The 19,700-nt window shown below is 40.4% G+C and overlaps 1 protein-coding gene across 1 annotated transcript; it reads right to left on the reverse strand.

Moving 5' to 3' along the window:
* Nucleotides 1-317: 317 nt before the first annotated feature.
* On the reverse strand, nt 318-19,507 carry LOC133529942 (G patch domain-containing protein 1 homolog). The gene is made up of 10 exons (XM_061867725.1): nt 19,349-19,507; nt 19,066-19,256; nt 13,977-14,112; nt 12,401-12,582; nt 11,091-11,300; nt 5,671-5,820; nt 4,036-4,183; nt 3,030-3,465; nt 1,827-2,030; nt 318-1,271 (listed from the first exon to the last, which is right to left on the reverse strand). The coding sequence occupies exons 1-10, from the start codon at nt 19,416-19,418 to the stop codon at nt 359-361; spliced, it is 2,640 nt and encodes an 879-aa protein (XP_061723709.1). The 5' UTR covers nt 19,419-19,507; the 3' UTR covers nt 318-358.
* Between the last annotated feature and the right edge of the window lie 193 nt (nt 19,508-19,700).

Raw genomic sequence — 19,700 nt, forward strand, 5'->3', positions numbered from 1 at the left:
ACATGGTGCTACTTTCCCGCACTCGTGCGGGAATGAGCACTTTCCGTGCGTATGTCGAAACTTTAAAGAGCCATATGTATATGTACTGTAAAACATTGTACGATACACGTGCGAATAGTTAATTCGCAACTCGTGTCGATTTAAAACACTCCCATCGGTCGTGTTTTAATTTATCACCACTCGTTGCGAATTTCGGATTTTCTGCACTTGTATCGTAAATAACTATTTCATAAACCTAATAAACTAAACAAATACTGTTAAGTACCTAAGTCCGTAGATTTTTGTATCGTTCGTATTAAACAAATAAACACACAAAATAAAAACAATTATAATTTGCTTTATATATTTATTAACCATCTTATCTATCCTTTTTCTTGTGTTTAGACTTCTTAGCTTTCTTCTGTTTCTTATTTTTCTTTTTCTTCTTCTTAGATTTCACCTCTCTCGCTTCTACCCACGAATCGGAGCTAGATGAAGATATTTCTATAGCTTCCCTCTCACTTTTACTTCTAAACATAGGCTTTTCTGTTATCTTCTCTCTCTCTGGCTCTTCTAGTCTTTTCTTTAGATTATCTGGAATTTTAGGGCCATACATATCAGCTTCCACAGGTGAAATATCATCAGATTTAGTTTTAGTAGTATCTTCAACTTTTTCTTCAGTTTTTTTCTCAGCATTTCTTTTCCATGAGTTGATTTCATCAAAATCTATATTAGCAAATATGCCTCTAGGTGGAGAAGTATTTCTTTCTACATTCTTTGGTACTTCAATAAAATCGTTTACACTATCAAACATAGATGTATGCTTATCAGTATTATCAGTTTTAGCTGCATCAATAAATGGTTTATCAGTGTTATCTTCCTTAGCTGTTTCATCTTCATTTTCACTGTCACTGAGAAAAATAGATTTATATAAATCCATTTTATCAAACTTATTAATAGTTTCTGTCACTTCTACATTCTCTTTGCCTTTTAAGTCTTTTTCCGATTCTTTTAAAAACAATTCAGCCACTGTGAGTCTTTTGAAACTAGTGTCTGTACTAGTACTAGGTTTAGGATCAACAGTAATTTTATCTATATCTTTATCTTGGACTTTCTTATCATCATGTTTCTCCTTGATCACTTCTCTTCTATTTTCTTCTCTGTTTAAAGACTTAGAGCCGCTGAAAGTGTGCTGTTCTTTGGCGAAGCTCTCTTTGTCGTGAATAGATGATTCTAAATAGTTGAATATGGAGTATGACACTTTAGGCTTGTCCTCTTTTTTTGATTCAGGTCTGTGGATAAAATAGCACGATTACAGCAGCTTCCTTGCTACGTTGAGTAAGTAATCTGGCAGTAAAACTTCTGTAAGTTTTGGCACATGGAGTAAATTTGAACGATTTTCTTGTTCAAGTACTCGTAAAATACCTAATTGTGGCCTGTTTAAATTCTTTTAAATACCTAAAGATACAAACTAAAATAGATATCATACACAAAATAAAAAGTGACTAAGGCACTCCAGAGAATTTGAGGCAGGTACCGTCGTGACCAGGTGGTCAGGAAGTTAGCCTGTGGACTTGGTCACTTTTTCCTTATTGTATGATATCTATTTCAGTTCATAATTTATATATAGTAGTGCGACTACATAAAAAAAAAACAAATCAAAAAATATTACGTAAAAAATAATTTCATTTGTTCCCTAGTTGTACCTAAAGATACAGACTGATGCGTGTCGCCATCAGATATATCGGAGCGGCCAAGGTGCTCGCAAATATGTGAACACGCCTCTATTGTCAAGGTGTTAGTGTGTGTTCAGATGTGTATCTGATGGCGACGGTATAGAAACATACCTCGCTAGTGTATCTTGCACGTTGAACCGCTTGCACACGAGAGCCTCGGGCCGCCACGGCGCCTCCCGGCGTGTGACGAGGCCGTAGGCGCCCATACGCGCCGCTTCTATTTGGTCGGGCGTGGCCAGGCCGGAGTTGGCCGCGCTGCGCGCCACGGCGGTGAGCGGGTTGAGCGCGTCGTCCGGTTCCGAGGCGTGGGTGAATCTGTCCGGGAGTTTTTTTTTAACCCTCGTATGTCTCAAGCACTGATCAGTGCGAATGAATTCAAACCTTTTAAATTCATGTGCTTAGAAATACGAAAGGTTAATAGTATAACCGCCAAAGACGGCCACAGACGTCCAGAGTTAACCCCTTACTGCAGTGGTCCTTAACCTTTTCAGTTCTGCCACCCCTTTGACTAACTAGGGAACCCGATTTTACCCCTCCTCCTCCATAATTATCAGTAATAAATAAATATTATAGGACATTATTACACAAATTGACTAAGTCCCACAGTAAGGATATATATAATATATAAATATTAATAAATACTTGAATACATAGAAAATACCCATGACCCAGAAACAAATATCCATGCTCATCACACGAATAAATGCCCTTATCAGGATTTGAACCCGGGACCATCGGCTTTATAGGCAGGGTCACTACCCACTAAGCCAGACCGGTCGGCCAAATAACCTTTTGTTACAGGTCTAATTTTTGTTATATTTAATTGAGCTTATTACCCCTAGTTATTATATCAATAAACTAGTTTTTACGAAAAAAATTACCTATTCATATTACTCCATACGTTTTCCAAGAACATGTACTTTTTATAGATAAAAACATACAAAAAGAAAAAATCAAAAAAAAAATATTGGCGGGATTGACTTTACTTTGTGTAAGATTTTTTTCCCTCTCATGACCTCAAGAATGCGTCGTTAATTTTTTGCCGTTTCCGCGCGGGCACCTTGTATATACTCATCTAGAAATACTGGTCTAAATTCGTTGTACAGTCACGTCTGAAAATATAGATACGGACAAAGTGCCAAAAATATGTACACAGAACCTTAATACTGTCGGAAGCCGGTGTTGCTCGAAGCTTTGACCCCAAAGTCGGCCATTGCCGACAACGGTTATAGAATAAAAAGAACCTTAATACATTCAAATAAAGTTTATTATTGCGTGTTATATAAAGTAGCTGTGATGGTCTTAAGAACGTACCTGTCACCCATAACACCAGAAAGCGGCTTATACAGCTTCGCGGCCTGCTCAAATTCCGAAATCTCTCTATTCCTCTCCCACGCCGTCAATCTATCCATCTCCTCCGTCTCTAGCACGCTATCCTTGTCTTTCAAAAACTTCTCGTACCGCGCTTGCTTCGCCGGATCACTCACAAAAGGTTTAAAGACTTTTTTTATTTCTTTACCAGAGTCTTTTATTGAGATGAAATCTTCTGTTTTCTTATCTGTATCTGTGTTTGTATCTGTGGTATTTTTGTTATCTGTGACGAAGTTGACGTTTCTACCGAGTAGTTGCGCTATGGGATCGGGTTTATGAGTTTCATCTGGTTTATTTTCTGGTATATTGGTTTTCGGGATTGGTGTTTCGCCCAGAAGTGAGCCTCGAGCTTCGGCAGATAAGTCATGACGGCCGAGACCTGAAGTAAAAATTACAGTTAAAAATTAGGTTTACAGTGTTGCTTTTTTTTTTAATTTTACCCGCAATAGTGCGTTGGAGCGCTGGTGGCCTAGCGGTAAGAGCGTGCGACTTGCAATCCGGAGGTTGCGGGTTCAAACCCTGGCTCGTACCAATGAGTTTTTCGGAACTTATGTATGTACGAAATATCATTTGATATTTACCAGTCGCATTTCGGTGAAGGATAGCATCGTGAGGAAACCGGACTAATCCCAACAAGGCCTAGTTTAGTTTAAAATTAATTTAACAGTCGTTTAAAATGTTTTTACTTAATTTTCAATCGTGGCTGAATGCCAAATAGGTATGTGCCTTCGATGCCTACCTGTCAAGAAATTACAAAATGGCGGACGAATGTTTGATATGTAACCGTATTTAAGAATTATTACGCTTAAAATTTAGTTTTTTCTTCGCAAGTGTGATGAAAAACATTGTCTGTAACTTTGGGGGTAGGAATATTGCAAACTCGGGTCTTTAATTACCCAAAGGGTATCCAAAATTTCACTTACCCGCCTCGTTGCACAATGTACTATACCTTGGTCCCGTTGCGGTGCAGCGCTGGGCTCGAACCTGGACCTGCGGGCGCCGGCGGGCAGCGGCGTGTAGTCGCGCGGCAGCGCGGGCGGCGGGTGCGCCGGCACGGGCGCCAGCGGCTTGCTGGAGCGGACGAAACCTTCCAGGACCTATAACAATTGTAGATAAACTAGTGTTAGGCCGCCTTTACACCTGTAAGTTGTTTAAGTTTTGCTTACGTACGTCACGTAAGCGACTTACGATAAATTTTCAAGTGTAAACACTTGTTGTAAGTAGCTTACTGTAATTTTTTACTACTTTCGTAAATTCGGAAATTACAAGTCTAAACACGTTCGTGTTTGTTTACAGAAGCGACTCACAGCTTATCGAACTAAATTCATAAATTAAATTTTAAGCGAAATAATTCTTAAATACGGTGACATATCAAACATTCGTCCGCCATTTTGTAATTTCTTGGTAGGTGAGGCATCGAAGGCACAGACCTATTCGGCATTCAGCCACGATTGAAAATTATGTAAAAATATTTTAAACGGCTGTATCAAATTAAATAATTTTAAACATAAACAAAAATATTAAATTATAAACGTCAGTATTTTAAAAGTGAAACTCAGTTATGCTTCTTGGTTTGTATGAATAAGTGACATAATTTTAAAAAAGAAACTCCCTAGGGAGTTGTAGCTTTTTTTTCACAATCCATAACTCCCGCGGGAACAAAATAGGCCTTTGTCCTTCAGCACACCTGCATGAAATAAGATCTTTTTCGAGCAAGTGTGATGAAAAATATTTTTAAGACAATTTTCAATCATGGCTGAATGCCGGACAGGTCTGTGCCTGAGATGCCTAAACCTGTCAAACAATGACAATATGGCGGACGAATGTTTATTATTTCGCTTAAAAAATAGTTTTTGCTCGCAAGTGTGATGAAAAACATTGTGTGTAACTCCGGAGGTAAGAATTGCAAACTCGGGTCGAATATTTCACTTACCCCCCTCGTTGCACAATGTACTATTACTTTTGTTCTGTGTGTACCACGGTTCCGCCACAGCGTCCCAACCACAAGAGCCGATTTTGAACAAAATAAAAAATGTACTAAAGCTCTTAGTCTATATATTTTCCGTCGCTAGGGAGCACAACCTGTATCAAACATATATTTCATAAAGAAATAGACTTCTGACATTACTCTCCTGTTTCTGCTCAGCGGATCCCTTATGAAAAGTCGTAGTGCGATATACCTTCAGTGGCGTAGCTATATTCGTCATCGGCCTCTAGAGCCCCCTTGACCTCGGATGGATACCTGTGTCAGAATTAAACATAAACAAATATGTCTTACATTACTCTCCTGTTTGTCTTTAGGCTTCTGTTTCTGCTCAGTAGGCCTCCCTAATGAGAAGTCGTAATGCGACATATTTTCAGTGGCGTAAATATATTCGTCGTCGGCCTCTAGGGCCCCCACGCCGAAGGCTTGACCTATAGATACAGTCAAGGTATTAAATATCGACACGGACAGAGTGCCAAATTGTATACACGACCTTATTGCCTGTACTTTAAGGTAGTGTATACATATTTTGACACTTTGTATGTGTATATATTTAATACCTTGACTGTACCTGTGTCAGAAATAAATAAACAGTCTTACATTACTCTCCTGTTTTCCCTTCGGCCTCTGTTTCTGCTCAGCGGGTCCCCCTAATGAGAAATCGTAGTGCGACATATCTTCGGTGGCGTAAATGTCTTCGTCGTCGGCCTCTAGTGCCCCCACACCGAAGGCTTGGCCTCGGATGGATACCTGCGGATAAAAAGAAAATAATTAGGGATATTGACAAAAGATAATTTTTTAATACAAGTTTTTTAAATTGCCGAGTATTCTTCGAAAAAGTCATCCACTAAACGGGACGAATAAACTTCAACTCGATGACGTTGCGCGGGACTAAAAAGTAATCCTACCCTTCATACAAGAAGTAGACTCCGGTTGGAGCAAAAAGCTATGGAAACTTAGCAGGAGACAACTCCAAATTATAACAGGGGTGTTTACGGGCCATTATGGGGTCAAAGGGGTTTTGGCCAGGATGGGACACTCTGACAACACCGATTGTCGAATGTGTGGTGAAGAGGAAGAGACAGTAACACACCTAATTTGTGAATGTCACGCCCTCGCCAGACAAAGAATGAAGGACTTTGGAGCAGGCTATCCGGAACCAAAGGAATTCAAAAGGCTACCCATAAGCTCCATCATCTGACACATGGAAATGGTCAAAAAGGCTCTTGAGTAGCTAATGGGTCTTTCCTTAGGGGGCAACTACACAAAAGATCCCTATGGGTCGAAGTGTATCCGCAAGGGCCCCCGGTAATTAGAAGATAAGATAATCCTACCCGGAGCTATTGAATGGGGTATACTAGTCTAATGTCCAACTTTGTCGCTTATCATAGTTATCATATGGAAGATTTACTTGTATCTTTATACGAATAATAACTTATCAAGGCGTCCTTATAGCAAGCGACAAAGTGGGACGTTTTGCCGGTCGCGGAAACAGGTAGTGCTGAGCATAGCGACTTAGCGAGATAGAATGTAATAATACAATCCTGAGCGTAGGGAGGGATTGTAAAGTAAAAAAAAAACTGATACAAGCTTTTATCATCAGGATAATATATCGAGGTATTCTAAAGTTGAATCCGAAGCGTAGTGATGGATTTGAAAGTAGAATCCATACGCTTCTGATTCGGACGCTTCGGCTGTGGAATGAGCTTCCTGCCGAGGTTTTCCCGAAGGGCTACAGTATAGAGTTCTTCAAAAAAGGAGTGTACAGGTTTTTAAAGGGTCGGCAACGCGCATGTAATATCTCTGGTGTTGCAGGCGTCCATAGGCTACGGTGACTGCTTACCATCAGGCGGGCCGTATGCTTGTTTGCCACCGACGTGGTATTAAAAAAAGAATCCCCAGCAAAGTCAGGAATTGAAAAGAAGGGAAAGGAAAGGAAAATCCTGTGCCACGCGAGGTATTTAAAAATGGAGTGATGTGAAAGGTTTTACAATAGATTCTTTAGCGTAGTTACTCTAACGCGAAATTCTGAGCTAGACATTGAGAATAGTAGGTTGTTAACTAAGGGATGAAGGGGTGTAGGGGACGTGGTGAAATGATATGCAGTTTTAAAGTAACAAAACGTAAGGGTGTTTGGACAGCGAGAAGCATGTACCTTAGCGCGTGATTCTATACATCGACTGACCGCTGAGAGCCAATGACAAATCTCCGATTGTCCCCCTCCTCTCCCGCTCCCCTCGGTCGCCATGAACCGGCACATTCCACTCAGACTTCCAGGCACCCACTTTTTAATAAAAAATATAAAATAAATTACAAAAGAAAATCGCGTCGCTTACATACCCCACCCCAGTGCTGCATCAGCACTTACTCAACTTCAGTAGGTACATATGCGACGCGTGCAGCTGATCGACGTAGTGTTCCGGATTTGGTTTTTATCTGCACCACTCTTATGCGGCCGTCTCTTCCCGGAATCACTTCCTGTATCCTTCCTTTAGGCCAAACGTTACGGGGTGACGCAGGATCCACAACCAATACCAGATCTCCCACTTGTAAGGGTCGTTGGTCTTGGTGCCACTTCTGGCGAGGGATCATCTGTGGCAGTACTTCTCGTACCCACCGCTTCCAAAATAGGTCTGCAAGTCGTTGAGAGGTTCGCCATTGTTTACGAAGGTACATGTCGGAGTGATCAAATAAACACCGAGAGTCGGTAAGTTGGAAGAACTACCAAGTAAAAAATGATTTGGCGTGAGGACTTCATCACTTTTCGGTTCAACTGTGACGTGTGTAAGCGGGCGACTGTTTACCATCTGTTCGACCTCTGCCATGAACGTGCTCAAAACTTCATCTCGCGGAGCCTGTTCTTTTAATACCACCTTGAGTGATGCCTTTATTGATCGAATAAGTCGCTCCCACGCGCCAGCCCAGTGGGGGCTAACTGGTGGCAAAAAATTCCAAGTGGTGCCATATTTCAAGGCCAAATCTTTTAATGCGGTGTGATTTAATTCACTAATAGACTTCTTAAGTTCATTATCAGCCCCTCTCAAGTTTGTGCCATTATCCGAGAAAATTTGCTGAGGCCAACCACGACGCGCCGCCATCCTTCGCAGAGCCATTATTAGTGCGTCAGCTGTGAGCCTCGTGACTATTTCTATGTGAACAGCTCGCATGGTAAGACACGTAAATAAAACTCCATACCGCTTTTCTCGACGTCTCAATACTGTTACTTCCATTGGTCCGTACAAATCAATGCCACAGAACGTAAACGGGCGCTGATGGTGGGCCATGCGAGCAGGAGGTAAGTCACCCATTCTAGGTGGTTGCGGTTGCGCTTTTTTTATTCTACAGAACATGCACTTACTGCTTACATGTTTCACAGTTGGACGAATTCGAATAACCCAGTATTTCTGTTTCAGGTTGTTTACCACTGCTTCTTGATTTCCATGTTCACCCGAGTTAAACACTCTACTTTTCATTTCGAATAAATTAAGGCAAGTAAATTAAGTAAAATGCATGTGTTTATTAAAAAAAAACATTAAGAAGAATAAACTTTTATAGTAGGTATTTCTTGGGGGGTAATTTCATTTTTTTTTTTATTTTTTTTTTTTTTTATTTTTTTTTATTTAAATACACAATAAGAAATACACAGAATAATTCTTTTTACATATTTTTTCGCCAAACTGCTTGACAGTTTGTTGGCGAACGGTAGCACTCAACATTCTTCCTTAATCTACTGTGTAAGGTACTAACAGCAACACACTTACCCGACCAGTCCCTGGGCCTTATCTAATCGCAACAAGGTTCAAAACTGGTCAGAGAACTGTGATACTAATGAAATATTTGTATCAGAGAAAATATTCAACATACAATCTTATATCTAGTACTATACTATATTATAATAATAATATGTTTATGCTAGTGTTGCGACTCAAATTAGGTAGTTATTTTAAAAACGGAAGACAGGTTGCCACACACTTTAACCTGTCTTTGTGTAATTGTCTAATAAAAATATTTTTAATTTATTTTTAAAGGACAATAGGCTATTACAGTCGTCTTCAGATGGGATTATATTATAAATTCTCGGTATTAGGTAATGCCTCGTCCGTTTACCGTAGTAGTTATTGGCCCGTGGTTCAACATATTTTTTGCGCGTTAACGATAAGGTTCTAAGGGAACGAGGGTACACTTTGGATGTTTTGAACTTTAAACAGTTATATTGGTTGACCGCTAGAAGAAATTTAAACTTTTCCTGCACCGGTAGTATGTTACATTTTTTAAAAAGTGTGTCATATTGTTTATTACATTTCTTTTTAATTTTGTTATGAACTAAGGTTTTAATTAATCTAAGTTGGAGATTGAGTATTCTGCCTATTTGTGTTTTGAATGTCCCACCGTATACTATGAGCCCATAGCTAAGAACTGAATCGGCTAATGCATGATACAAAGTATACAGGGTCGTCTTATCAGTGAAGCGTTTTATGTTATTGAACTTACATAAGATGGACCTCAGTTTATTACAAACTGCGTCTACATGAGGTTGCCAGTTAAATCGACTATCTATATTAAGACCAAGATACTTATAGGTGTGCACAGACTCCAGACTATTACAATTACACAAAGCCATGTCATTATGTAGACAGTCGTATGAGTGACCGATAATATGCATAAGTTCCACTTGTGTTTTCATATAAGGAGACTTGACCATTTAGGTAAAAGTATTGTGATTTATGGAATGGGGAGTGAAATATTAGAATGTAAATTGTACAACAAATCCATTTAATATCAAACTTTAATTGCTTATCGTAATATAAACGAAAAAAAACGTACTGGGAAAGTAAAATTAATCGGGACCATTTCGTCGCTAATGTGTAATGTTATACGTTTTAATGTTATGTAAAAAATTCTTTTACAGTACATATGGTGCTATTTTCCCGCACGCGTGCGGGAATGAGCACTTTCCGTGCATACGTCGAAACTTTAAAGAGCCATATGTACTGTAAAAACGTTGTACGATAAACGTGCGAATAGGTAATTCGCAACTCGTGTCGATTTAAAACACTCCCTTCGGTCGTGTTTTAATTTATCTCCACTCGTTTCGAATTTCCTATTTTTCGCACTTGTATCGTAATGTAAGTACTATTTTAATACAGTTGTTCAAAAAGTGCTACTTTACGTAGCTGTTTAGCGTGCGGAAAGTTGGTTTTCGCGAACTAGTCCTTTTCACTTTTCCATTTTTTTTAAATTTATACTTGTTCCAATTCATGAGTACTTATTGATGAGTGTTAATATTAGTTTCATTTAAAAGTCGTAATCAACATAAAAACGTACCGTAAATGTAAGAATAATAAAAATATACATATTTCATATTTTTTTACTTACTTCATCATTATAACACGTTTATTTTTTAATATTGAATATTGAAAAACCGTTCTTAATAAGTTGTCTGAATGGAATGGAATAGCTGCCGAAACGCCTGTCAAAGAAGAAGCGTTTTTTCTTACTACAAGCATGTTTCAAGTTTCCAAAACCAACATTCGATATTGTTTTTGTACAATTTAAATATACGATACACAAATAATCGTAAATAGCCGGGTCCACACAGAGCGACACTATACTGGCCGTATTGTGCGTGAGGAAATTGCCTCGCGCGTATGCTCGCTCTATGTGGACACGGCTAATAACTATACTTACGTAATAATAGTACAATGTTTTATATTTACAATTTTTGCTGTCTTATAGAACATGCATTAAAAAATTACTTATTGTTTTTCTTATTTTTTCGCAACTGTATTAAAAAACGTCGTTCGATACATGTGCGGAAATGTCATTCTTGTCAGTAAAAACATACTTTCCGCACTTGCATCGAAATGTACTATTTTGTTCATCTTTTTACCTGTATATTTTTGCCACAAATAAACTATTTATATTTCTAAGTGGCTCTAGTGCACAAAAGTATCATTGTCTGCATACTAATTAGAACAACATCCCACTTTCAGGTGAGAAATGAAAACAATATAGCCCACCTTTTTCCCCTTATCCTTCATAACCAGATGGCTGGAGCTGCTGCCCTCGTGCCCCCCCGCGCCCAGCACGGAGTGTCGGCTGAGCCCGGAGTACCCGAGCCCGAAGCGGTCGCTCTTGCGCGCCAACACATAGGGCTCGTAGTCGTCGGGCGCGAATAATGTGTCATACTCGAACTCGGAGTCCGAGCTGTCTGACTGCGGCTCCGATGTCTGAAACAAATAATGTGCACTTATAAACAAAACTTAAGTTTGTATTTTTGACATTTGTAATTGTAATACCTATGTGCGCAATAAAGGCTTAAAACTATAAACTCTTGCGAATTTAAACTGTCGTGAGACATACTAACATTAAATAAGTAAAACATTTCATTGTTGGTACAAGCGTTTAACGCTGACTGTACTTTTTTTTCCACAGGCAACTAATGCTCATCAAGACAATTCTAAAAACCCCAAACACAATTAGGTTGCGTTGTTTTATCACAGAGTTCCTATGGCTACCTCCTGTCTCCATCAGATCAGCTCGATGGTACCATAATATCATTGTCACCCGACTTACATGTGTATGCAAATTTTCAGTTACATCGGGTCAAATTTAACTTGCAAGAATTACCGTACTGTACAAACATAGTGTACGTACATACATTGCGAGTAAAAAAAACTTGTAATAAAATAAACAAATATATAAGGACAATATAGAAGTACTATTTATTTACAAGCTTTTATTTACTTTCACCTGACCGTTGTCTGTTTGTAATCAAAACTTGCAAGTTAAGTTTGACCCACTTCCCGGTTTCCGATGAAGCTGAAAATTTGCGTACATATGTAAGTCGGGTGACAATGCAATATTATGGTACCATCGAGATGATCTGATGATGGAGACAGGAGGTGGCCATAGGAACTCTGTGATAAAACAACGTAACCTAATTGTGTGTTGGGGTTTTTAGAATTGTCTCGATAAGTATTAGTTACTTGTGGAAAGAAAAGTACAGTCAGCGATAAAATCTTGTACCAAAAATGAAATTTTTGCCAAAAACTTATTTATTATTTAATATAGACGTTTTTGTCGTGGCACCCAAATGCTGTTTATTTGCTTTACTTGTTTCTTCACTGATTTGTTGTTAAATGTTTTGCGTGCCCGCTTGCCAGGTATCAGAACGAATGAAGACTGGAGGAGGCCTATGCCGACTGGATACAGAAGTAGTAGCAGGCCACTATTTAACCTCTTGCATGTGTATGATAAGGATCGGAAGGACCGACTTTTTGCCGTCCTGCTGTGTGTTAAGCATGGCGTTTAAAGGGTCAAAACTCACCGGTCTCAACTCCTCAGGCATGTAGCACCCGTAGACCTTGTGACGCTCACTGGCGGCGGTTTTCTGACGGCGACTGAGCCGCTCTCCTGTGCCCTGCCCTGGCCTCCAGCCCATAGCGCGGAGCATGCGCACTGCGGCTGTCTCGTGGACTGCTCGGACTAGCTGTTCAAGCACTGGCTCGCCTGTAAGAAATTTGTACATTACACAAAACCTTGCCACCTTGTGTGTGTTCCATGGGCTGTGCTCTGAAGAATTGTTTGACATGATGCCAAAGGCCCCGCTTGCCGTTGGCAGGGTGTTCATCCTCACACCCTAGAACCTAAATGCCTACAAAGTGCAGCACCGTGCGGTTTAAGAGGAATCTCCTCACGCCGACGCTCCGGCTGTGGAATGAGCGCTGCCGAGGATTTCTCTCTACAGTATGGGGTTCTTAAAAAATCGGATAAGTGCGAGTCGGACTCGCCTACCGAGGGTTCCGTACCTTTTAGTATTTGTTATAGTGGCAACAGAAATCACATTGACATCATCTGTGAAAGTTTCAACTAGCTATCATGGTTCATGAGATACAGCCTGGTGACAGACAGACAGACGGACGGACGGACGGACAACGGAGTCTTAGTAATAGGGTCCCGTTTTACCCTTTGCGTACGGAACCCTAAAAAGTGCATGTAACATCTCTGGACGGCTTACCATCAGGCGAGACATCGTATAAAAAAGAAACTAAAAATATCAGCTTCCTAGCAGTCTCGGCACTCAGGGATCTTATCCTCATGCAGCACTAGATTTTACGAAAGCAACTCTGCTACCAGACCATTTAAAGCAGCGGTTCCTAACCTGGGGGTAATTACCCCCGTGGGGGTAAAACTGGAATTTACGGGTAATAAGCTTAATTATAGATAACAAAGATTAGACCTATAAGAAAGACTTAATGATTATTGGCAGGAGGGGTAAAATCAGGATCCCTAGTTAGTCTTAGGGGTGACAGGACTCAAAAGGTTATGAACCACTGATTTAAAGGGAAACTTAGCCTCATTAGTATTAGTCTTAGTCTGGTTTCCTCACCGAAGTGACAAGTAAGGTGACATTTTACATGTAAATTCCAAAAAAGTAATAGGCACAAGCCAGGGATTGGACCCACTACCTCTACTTTAAAAAAAAGGACCTCTTACCTCCTCCTACACCTCTAAATATACTATAATACAGACTTAAATTCAATAATGGACCAAGGTATGTTCTTAAACTACGTCCAAAAGAGAGGTATGGGCATTGTGAATGTCATCTCGCTTTGTGTGGTAGAGCACAGCACAGCGGATGTCATTCCAAATCTAGAGCAGAGCCCAACTGGGGAAGTCTCTACCTTACAGAAAACCGCAGCCAAATAACACTAGACCCTACTCATAGTGTTGTGTTACTGCCGGTGAGTAAGGTTGCCAGAGCTGAACGGGGTGCGGAATGTTAGGGTCGGTAACGCGCATGTTACTCCTCTGGAGTTGCAGGCGTACATAGGCTACGACTGCTTACCATCAGGCAGGCCGTATGTTTGTTTGCTACCGACGTGAATAAAAAAAAAACTCACCTGGTATAGGTCCATCATGGTAGCGGGTGTGCTGTCTCTTTCTACCGGAGAATTCACTCTGTGTTTCCATGAGTCTTGGGGCTATGCCATGCTCTCCACGGTCTTCATCATCCATAAAGTCTTCAGGACGTTGTTTCTGCAAATTAACATAAAACGTTTGTAGGCTGTGGTGGATGATACCTTAGACAAAGTAGGCTTCAGGGAGCGACATTACAAAAGACTAGATATGGGCCGAATACAAATATTTGGTTCAACTCATACCGAAGGTTCGGTTGGGCTAAAACTAAGCCTAAGACGCAGAAAACAACTTGACACAGGTCACAAGTTTTCGACCGTTTTTAATTAGGCGGATCCACACAGAGCGAGCGCGCGCGTTTTCCTCGCCTGAGCGCGGCGCCTCGGCCGAGGCACGTCTACACTGGCTGATTTGTGCGTGAGGAAATTGTCTCGTGCGTATGCTCGCTCTGTGTGGACCCGCCTATTCAATTAAACTATAATTATTCTGGAATCACTATTAGATTTTAATAACTAAACTTTCGTGAGACACAGACATATTAAATTTATTCAAAATTGTTAATAATAGAAACTCTCAAAAGTTCAGATGAATTAAAAATTGTTAAACTACTTTACTTTTTGCAATGTAACAGCTCTAATTTAATGATTATTATTGAATGAGACATATCTTATAAATTACCAAAAAATCCACTCCAGTTATTTTATTTACTTTACACAATGAAAACTCCTGACATTTTATGACTTTTAAGAGCCCTTAATCCTTGGAGCGTTCTCCGATTTCACGAAATAACGCTCGATAGATGGCGTTGGCGCTCGGTACGCGAGCGCCGGCAACGCGACGCGCGTTTCAATGCAGACTAGAATAATCTTGATAGTTTTCAATATAATTTCAAGCAACATTAATTTTAGTGTCATATGATATCATATGGGCACTCTTTATTTTATTGTATATGCACAGTAGTTTTTTTTTTTATGTACACTACTACTAAGTGTACAGACTAGAGAGTGTACTATAACCCTTGCTCTTTATTCTGTCTCTTTCACACCAATGGAAAATGAAGAAGTTACTAAATGACTGCAGGTATAAATAAAGTATATTAGTGCGATAGAGAGACAGATAGTGTTTCGTTGTCGTATCGTTAACGATTGGCATGTTGGCCACACACTTGCTTAGTGCCTAGCCAAAATACCAATCGTTTGCGTATATTAGTGCGATAGAGAGAGAGTAGTGTTTCGTTGTCGTATCGTAAACGATTGGCATGTTGGCTACGCACCCATGATACCTAGCCAAGAAGCCAATCGATTGCGCATATTAGTGCGATAGAGAGATAGATAGTGTTTCCTTGTCGTATCGTAAACGTTTGGCATGTTGGCTACGCACCCATGCTGCCCAGCCAAGATGCCAATCGTTTGTGCATATTAGTACGAGAGAGAGACAGATAGTGTTTCGTTGTCGTATCGATTGGCATGGTGGCTACGCACCCATGCTGCGTAGTCAAGATGCCAATCGTTTGCGCACATTAGTGCTATAGAGTTTCAGTGTTATTTGAAATCACGTTAGGGTTTGTATTATTATTTTTGACCCGAATGAAGTCCATCCAAGTTCTTATGATGGAGTCAGGAGTTGGTCACCAGAACTCCTAATCTACTCATTATAATTCCATCGTGCTTGGGCTCAAAAGATTTGCCCTGACGAACACCATCGATCTAGATGAGGTCCAGGGTCTCATGACGGAGTCAGGATTTGGTCACCAGAACTCCCCAGAACTCCTAATCTACTCATAACTCCATCGAGTTTGGGCTCAATAGATTTACCCTGATGAGCACCATCAATCTAGATGAAGTCCAGGGTCTCATGATGGAGTCAGGAGTAGGTCACTAGAACTCCTAATCTACTCATTATAATTCCATCGTATTCGAGCTCAATAGATTTGCCCTGACGAGTACCATCGATCTAAATGAAGTCCAGGGTCTCATGATGGAGTCAGGAGTTGGTCACCAGAACTCCTAATCTACTCATAATTCCATCGTGTTTGGGCTCAAAAGATTTGTCCTGACTCCATGATGAGACCCTGGACTTCATCTAGATCGATGGTACTCGTCAGGGCAAATCTTTTGAGCCCAAACACGATGGAATTATAATGAGTAGATTAGGAGTTCTAGTGACCAACTCCTGACTCCATCATGAGACCCTGAACATCATCTAGATTGATGGTGCTCGTGAGGGCAAATCTATTGAGCCCAAACACGATGGAGTTATGATGAGTAGATTAGGAATAATGGTGACCAACTCCTGACTCCATCATGAGACCCTGGACTTCATCTAGATCGATGGTGCTCGTCAGGGCAAATCTTTTGAGCCCAAACACGTTGGAATTATAATGAGTAGATTAGGAGTTCTGGTGACCAACTCCTGACTCCATGATGAGACCCTGGACCTCATCTAGATCGATGGTGCTCGTCAGGGCAAATCTTTTGAGCCCAAACACGTTGGAATTATAATGAGTAGATTAGGAGTTCTAGTGACCAACTCCTGACTCCATCATGAGACCCTGGACTTTATCTAGATTGATGATGCTCGTCAGGGCAAATCTATTGAGCCCAAACACGATGAGGTTATGATGAGTAGTTTAGGAGTTGTGGTGACCAACTCCTGACTCCATCATGAGAACCTGGACCTCATCTAGATCAATGGTGTTCATCAGGGCAAATCTATTGAGCCCAAACACGTTGGAGTTATAATGAGTAGATTAGGAGTTCTGGTGACCAACTCCTGACTCCATCATGAGACCCTGGACCTCATCTAGATCGATGGTGCTCATCAGGGCAAATCTTTTGAGCCCAAACACGTTGGAATTATAATGAGTAGATTAGGAGTTCTAGTGAACAACTCCTGACTCCATCATGAGACCCTGGACTTTATCTAGATTGATGATGCTCGTCAGGGCAAATCTATTGAGCCCGAACACGATGAGGTTATGATGAGTAGATTAGGAGTTCTGGTGACCAACTCCTGACTCCATCATGAGACCCTGGGCCTCATCTAGATCGATGGTGTTCATCAGGGCAAATCTATTGAACCCAAACACGATGGAGTTATGATGAGTAGATTAGGAGTTCTGGTAACCAGCTCCTGACTCCATCATGAGACCCTGGGTCTCATCTAGATCGATGGTGTTCATCAGGGCAAATCTATTGAGCCCAAACACGATGGAGTTATGATGAGTAGATTAGGAGTTCTGGTGACCAGCTCCTGACTCCATCATGAGACCCTGGACCTCATCTAGATTGAAGGTGCTCATCAGGGCAACTCTGTTGAGCCCAAACACGATGGAATTATAATGAGTAGATTAGGAGTTCTAGTGACCAACTCCTGACTCCATCATGAGACCCTGGACTTCATCTAGATCGATGGTGTTCGTCAGGGCAAATCTTTTGAGCCCAAACACGATGGGATTATAATTAGTAGATTAGGTGTTCTGGTGACCAACTCCTGACTCCATCATGAGAACTTGGACTTCATCCGGGTCAAAAATAATAATGCAAACCCTAACGTTATTTCAAGTGAAAATGCGTTTTTCAGAAAATCGCAGCCAAATAACACTAGACCTTACTCATAGTGTTGTGTTCCTGCCGGTGAGTAAGGTTGCCAGAGCTCAACGAGGGGCGGGAGGGGGTTAGGGTCGGCAACGCGCATGTAACTCCTCTGGAGTTGCAGGCGTACATATGCGGGCCGTATGCTTGTTTGCCACCGACTTAGTATTAAAAAAAAAGTAACACTGAAAATCCATCAATAAGCGAGTCTGTTAGGCATACTGTAAAAAATGAACTTTTATTAAGATTTTCTAATCGCAGTATATAGCACTTCTCGGAACTCCGTAGCTGATTACGATCGCAACGAATGCCTGACAATCGAGCACAGGTCCGTCCTCTAAGCGCGCTCCGCGCGGACTGAGAGCGGGGCGTCGCTGCTGCGTGATTTATACGTGTTTTAAAAAAATATAAATTTACGGCAATATAGGTCCCATAATTACGATTTTTTTTTTATAGGTTAACATAAAGTTACAGTTTGCTATAATATTATTTTTAAAGCAAAATATGCGTACAATTTGCGGAAATAAAATATAATAAAACCCTGTTTTCGCCAAAAAAATGAAGAAAACTCGGAAGGTATTTTATCAGTTTTTTCAAATGAATCTTCGATTGTTAATCATTCCAGCCCCTCGTACGAGATATGTTGAATCAAATTGTAGTCATTCATGTACCAAATGATTCTTGTTTATAGCAAAATTGAGAACCGAAACGCCACATCTCACTGCAAAATTTGGAAAAGACTCCCAAAAAACCTCATTAAAAAAGAGGTTTAAAAGAGAAAATGAAAATTTGAACTGTTGGAGCCCCTAGTTTAGGAAACGATTATTTAAGTACGTTATCAGTTTTTGAATAAATACTAATAGTTACGTCGTAATCTTGAATGAAAAAGGAAGCATTTTACAAAATACGCTCGTCTGTAGGAATAAGGACTCTTAATCTAGGGTTTAGGATTGAATATAGTTTCCATCTTAAGTTTATACAATAAAAGTGCTCTGAAATAGACATGCATGAGATTAAAGGTATTAAGACGAAAACAACAGGTATTATTTTGTACACAAATGCAAACAAAGATCAACAGTGCGGTGCAAAACAAGTTTAAAATGAGACGGATTAAGATTAAAGACTAAAAACTACTAACTAAAGTTAAAATTAAACATGTAAGATTTTAACACTTTCACTATGTTTTACTTTTTTTTTGTTGAGGGTCTATAGTCAAAATTCCCAACTAGTTTTCTCAGAGAAAACTGCCAACTGCCAAAATTCCCAACTAGTTTTCTCAGAGAAAACTAGTTGGGAATTTGGGAGGAACATCCTCAATTTAGACCCCAGATGCGTTAGGACGACAACATCAAAAGGACAGCGGGGAAGAAGTGGCTCCAGGTCGCACAGAACCGTGACGAGTGGCATAAAATGAAGGAGGCCTACACCCGAAGAGTAGAGAAGCCCTTAAACAGAGAGAGAGTCAATATTCCATACTCACAGAACCCTGAGCCTTATCGCTCCTACTGCTCTTGAATGTTGCTGGGGCCCAGCCCTCGGCGCTGCCCACAGTGTTTCCAAAGCCGGCAGAAAAGCCCCCAGTAAAGGCTCCGTGGAAACGTCGCCGCCCGTGCTCGTCCACCGCAAACTGATCTGGAGGCTGCTGATACTTCCGCTTTGAAGGTATTTCATCTAAGTAAAAGAAGTTATTGTAGCAAGTAGATTAGAGAAATATCGACGCAATTTTTCGCAGTAATTGTAGTTACGATATTTCAAAGCCTTACCTTCCTCGTACGGTTCCAAAGGTGTACCATATCCTATAACATTTTCTTCATCGGAGTCAGAACTACTCATTTTTGATTAGGTTGGACTATTTATTGATAATAGTAATCAATTCTCTTTAGTTTCATAAATAAATACCGACCAAAACATAACCTATGAAGATCTGATCTGACAGTAACGAACGTCAGACGTTAGTGACATTTCGTTTTTTTAAATCCCTGAAATGAAACCAAAACATCAATAAACAGTCAGCCATTCCACCTAATTGAATATTTCAAAAGTAATAAAAATCTACGTATTTACGCAAAAGGTACAATTAAATGTTTGACTAGCCACGGCGAACAATATAATGTA

This window comes from Cydia pomonella, chromosome 22, assembly GCF_033807575.1.
Source record: "Cydia pomonella isolate Wapato2018A chromosome 22, ilCydPomo1, whole genome shotgun sequence".
In the NCBI taxonomy this organism is placed as follows: Eukaryota; Metazoa; Arthropoda; class Insecta; order Lepidoptera; family Tortricidae; genus Cydia; species Cydia pomonella.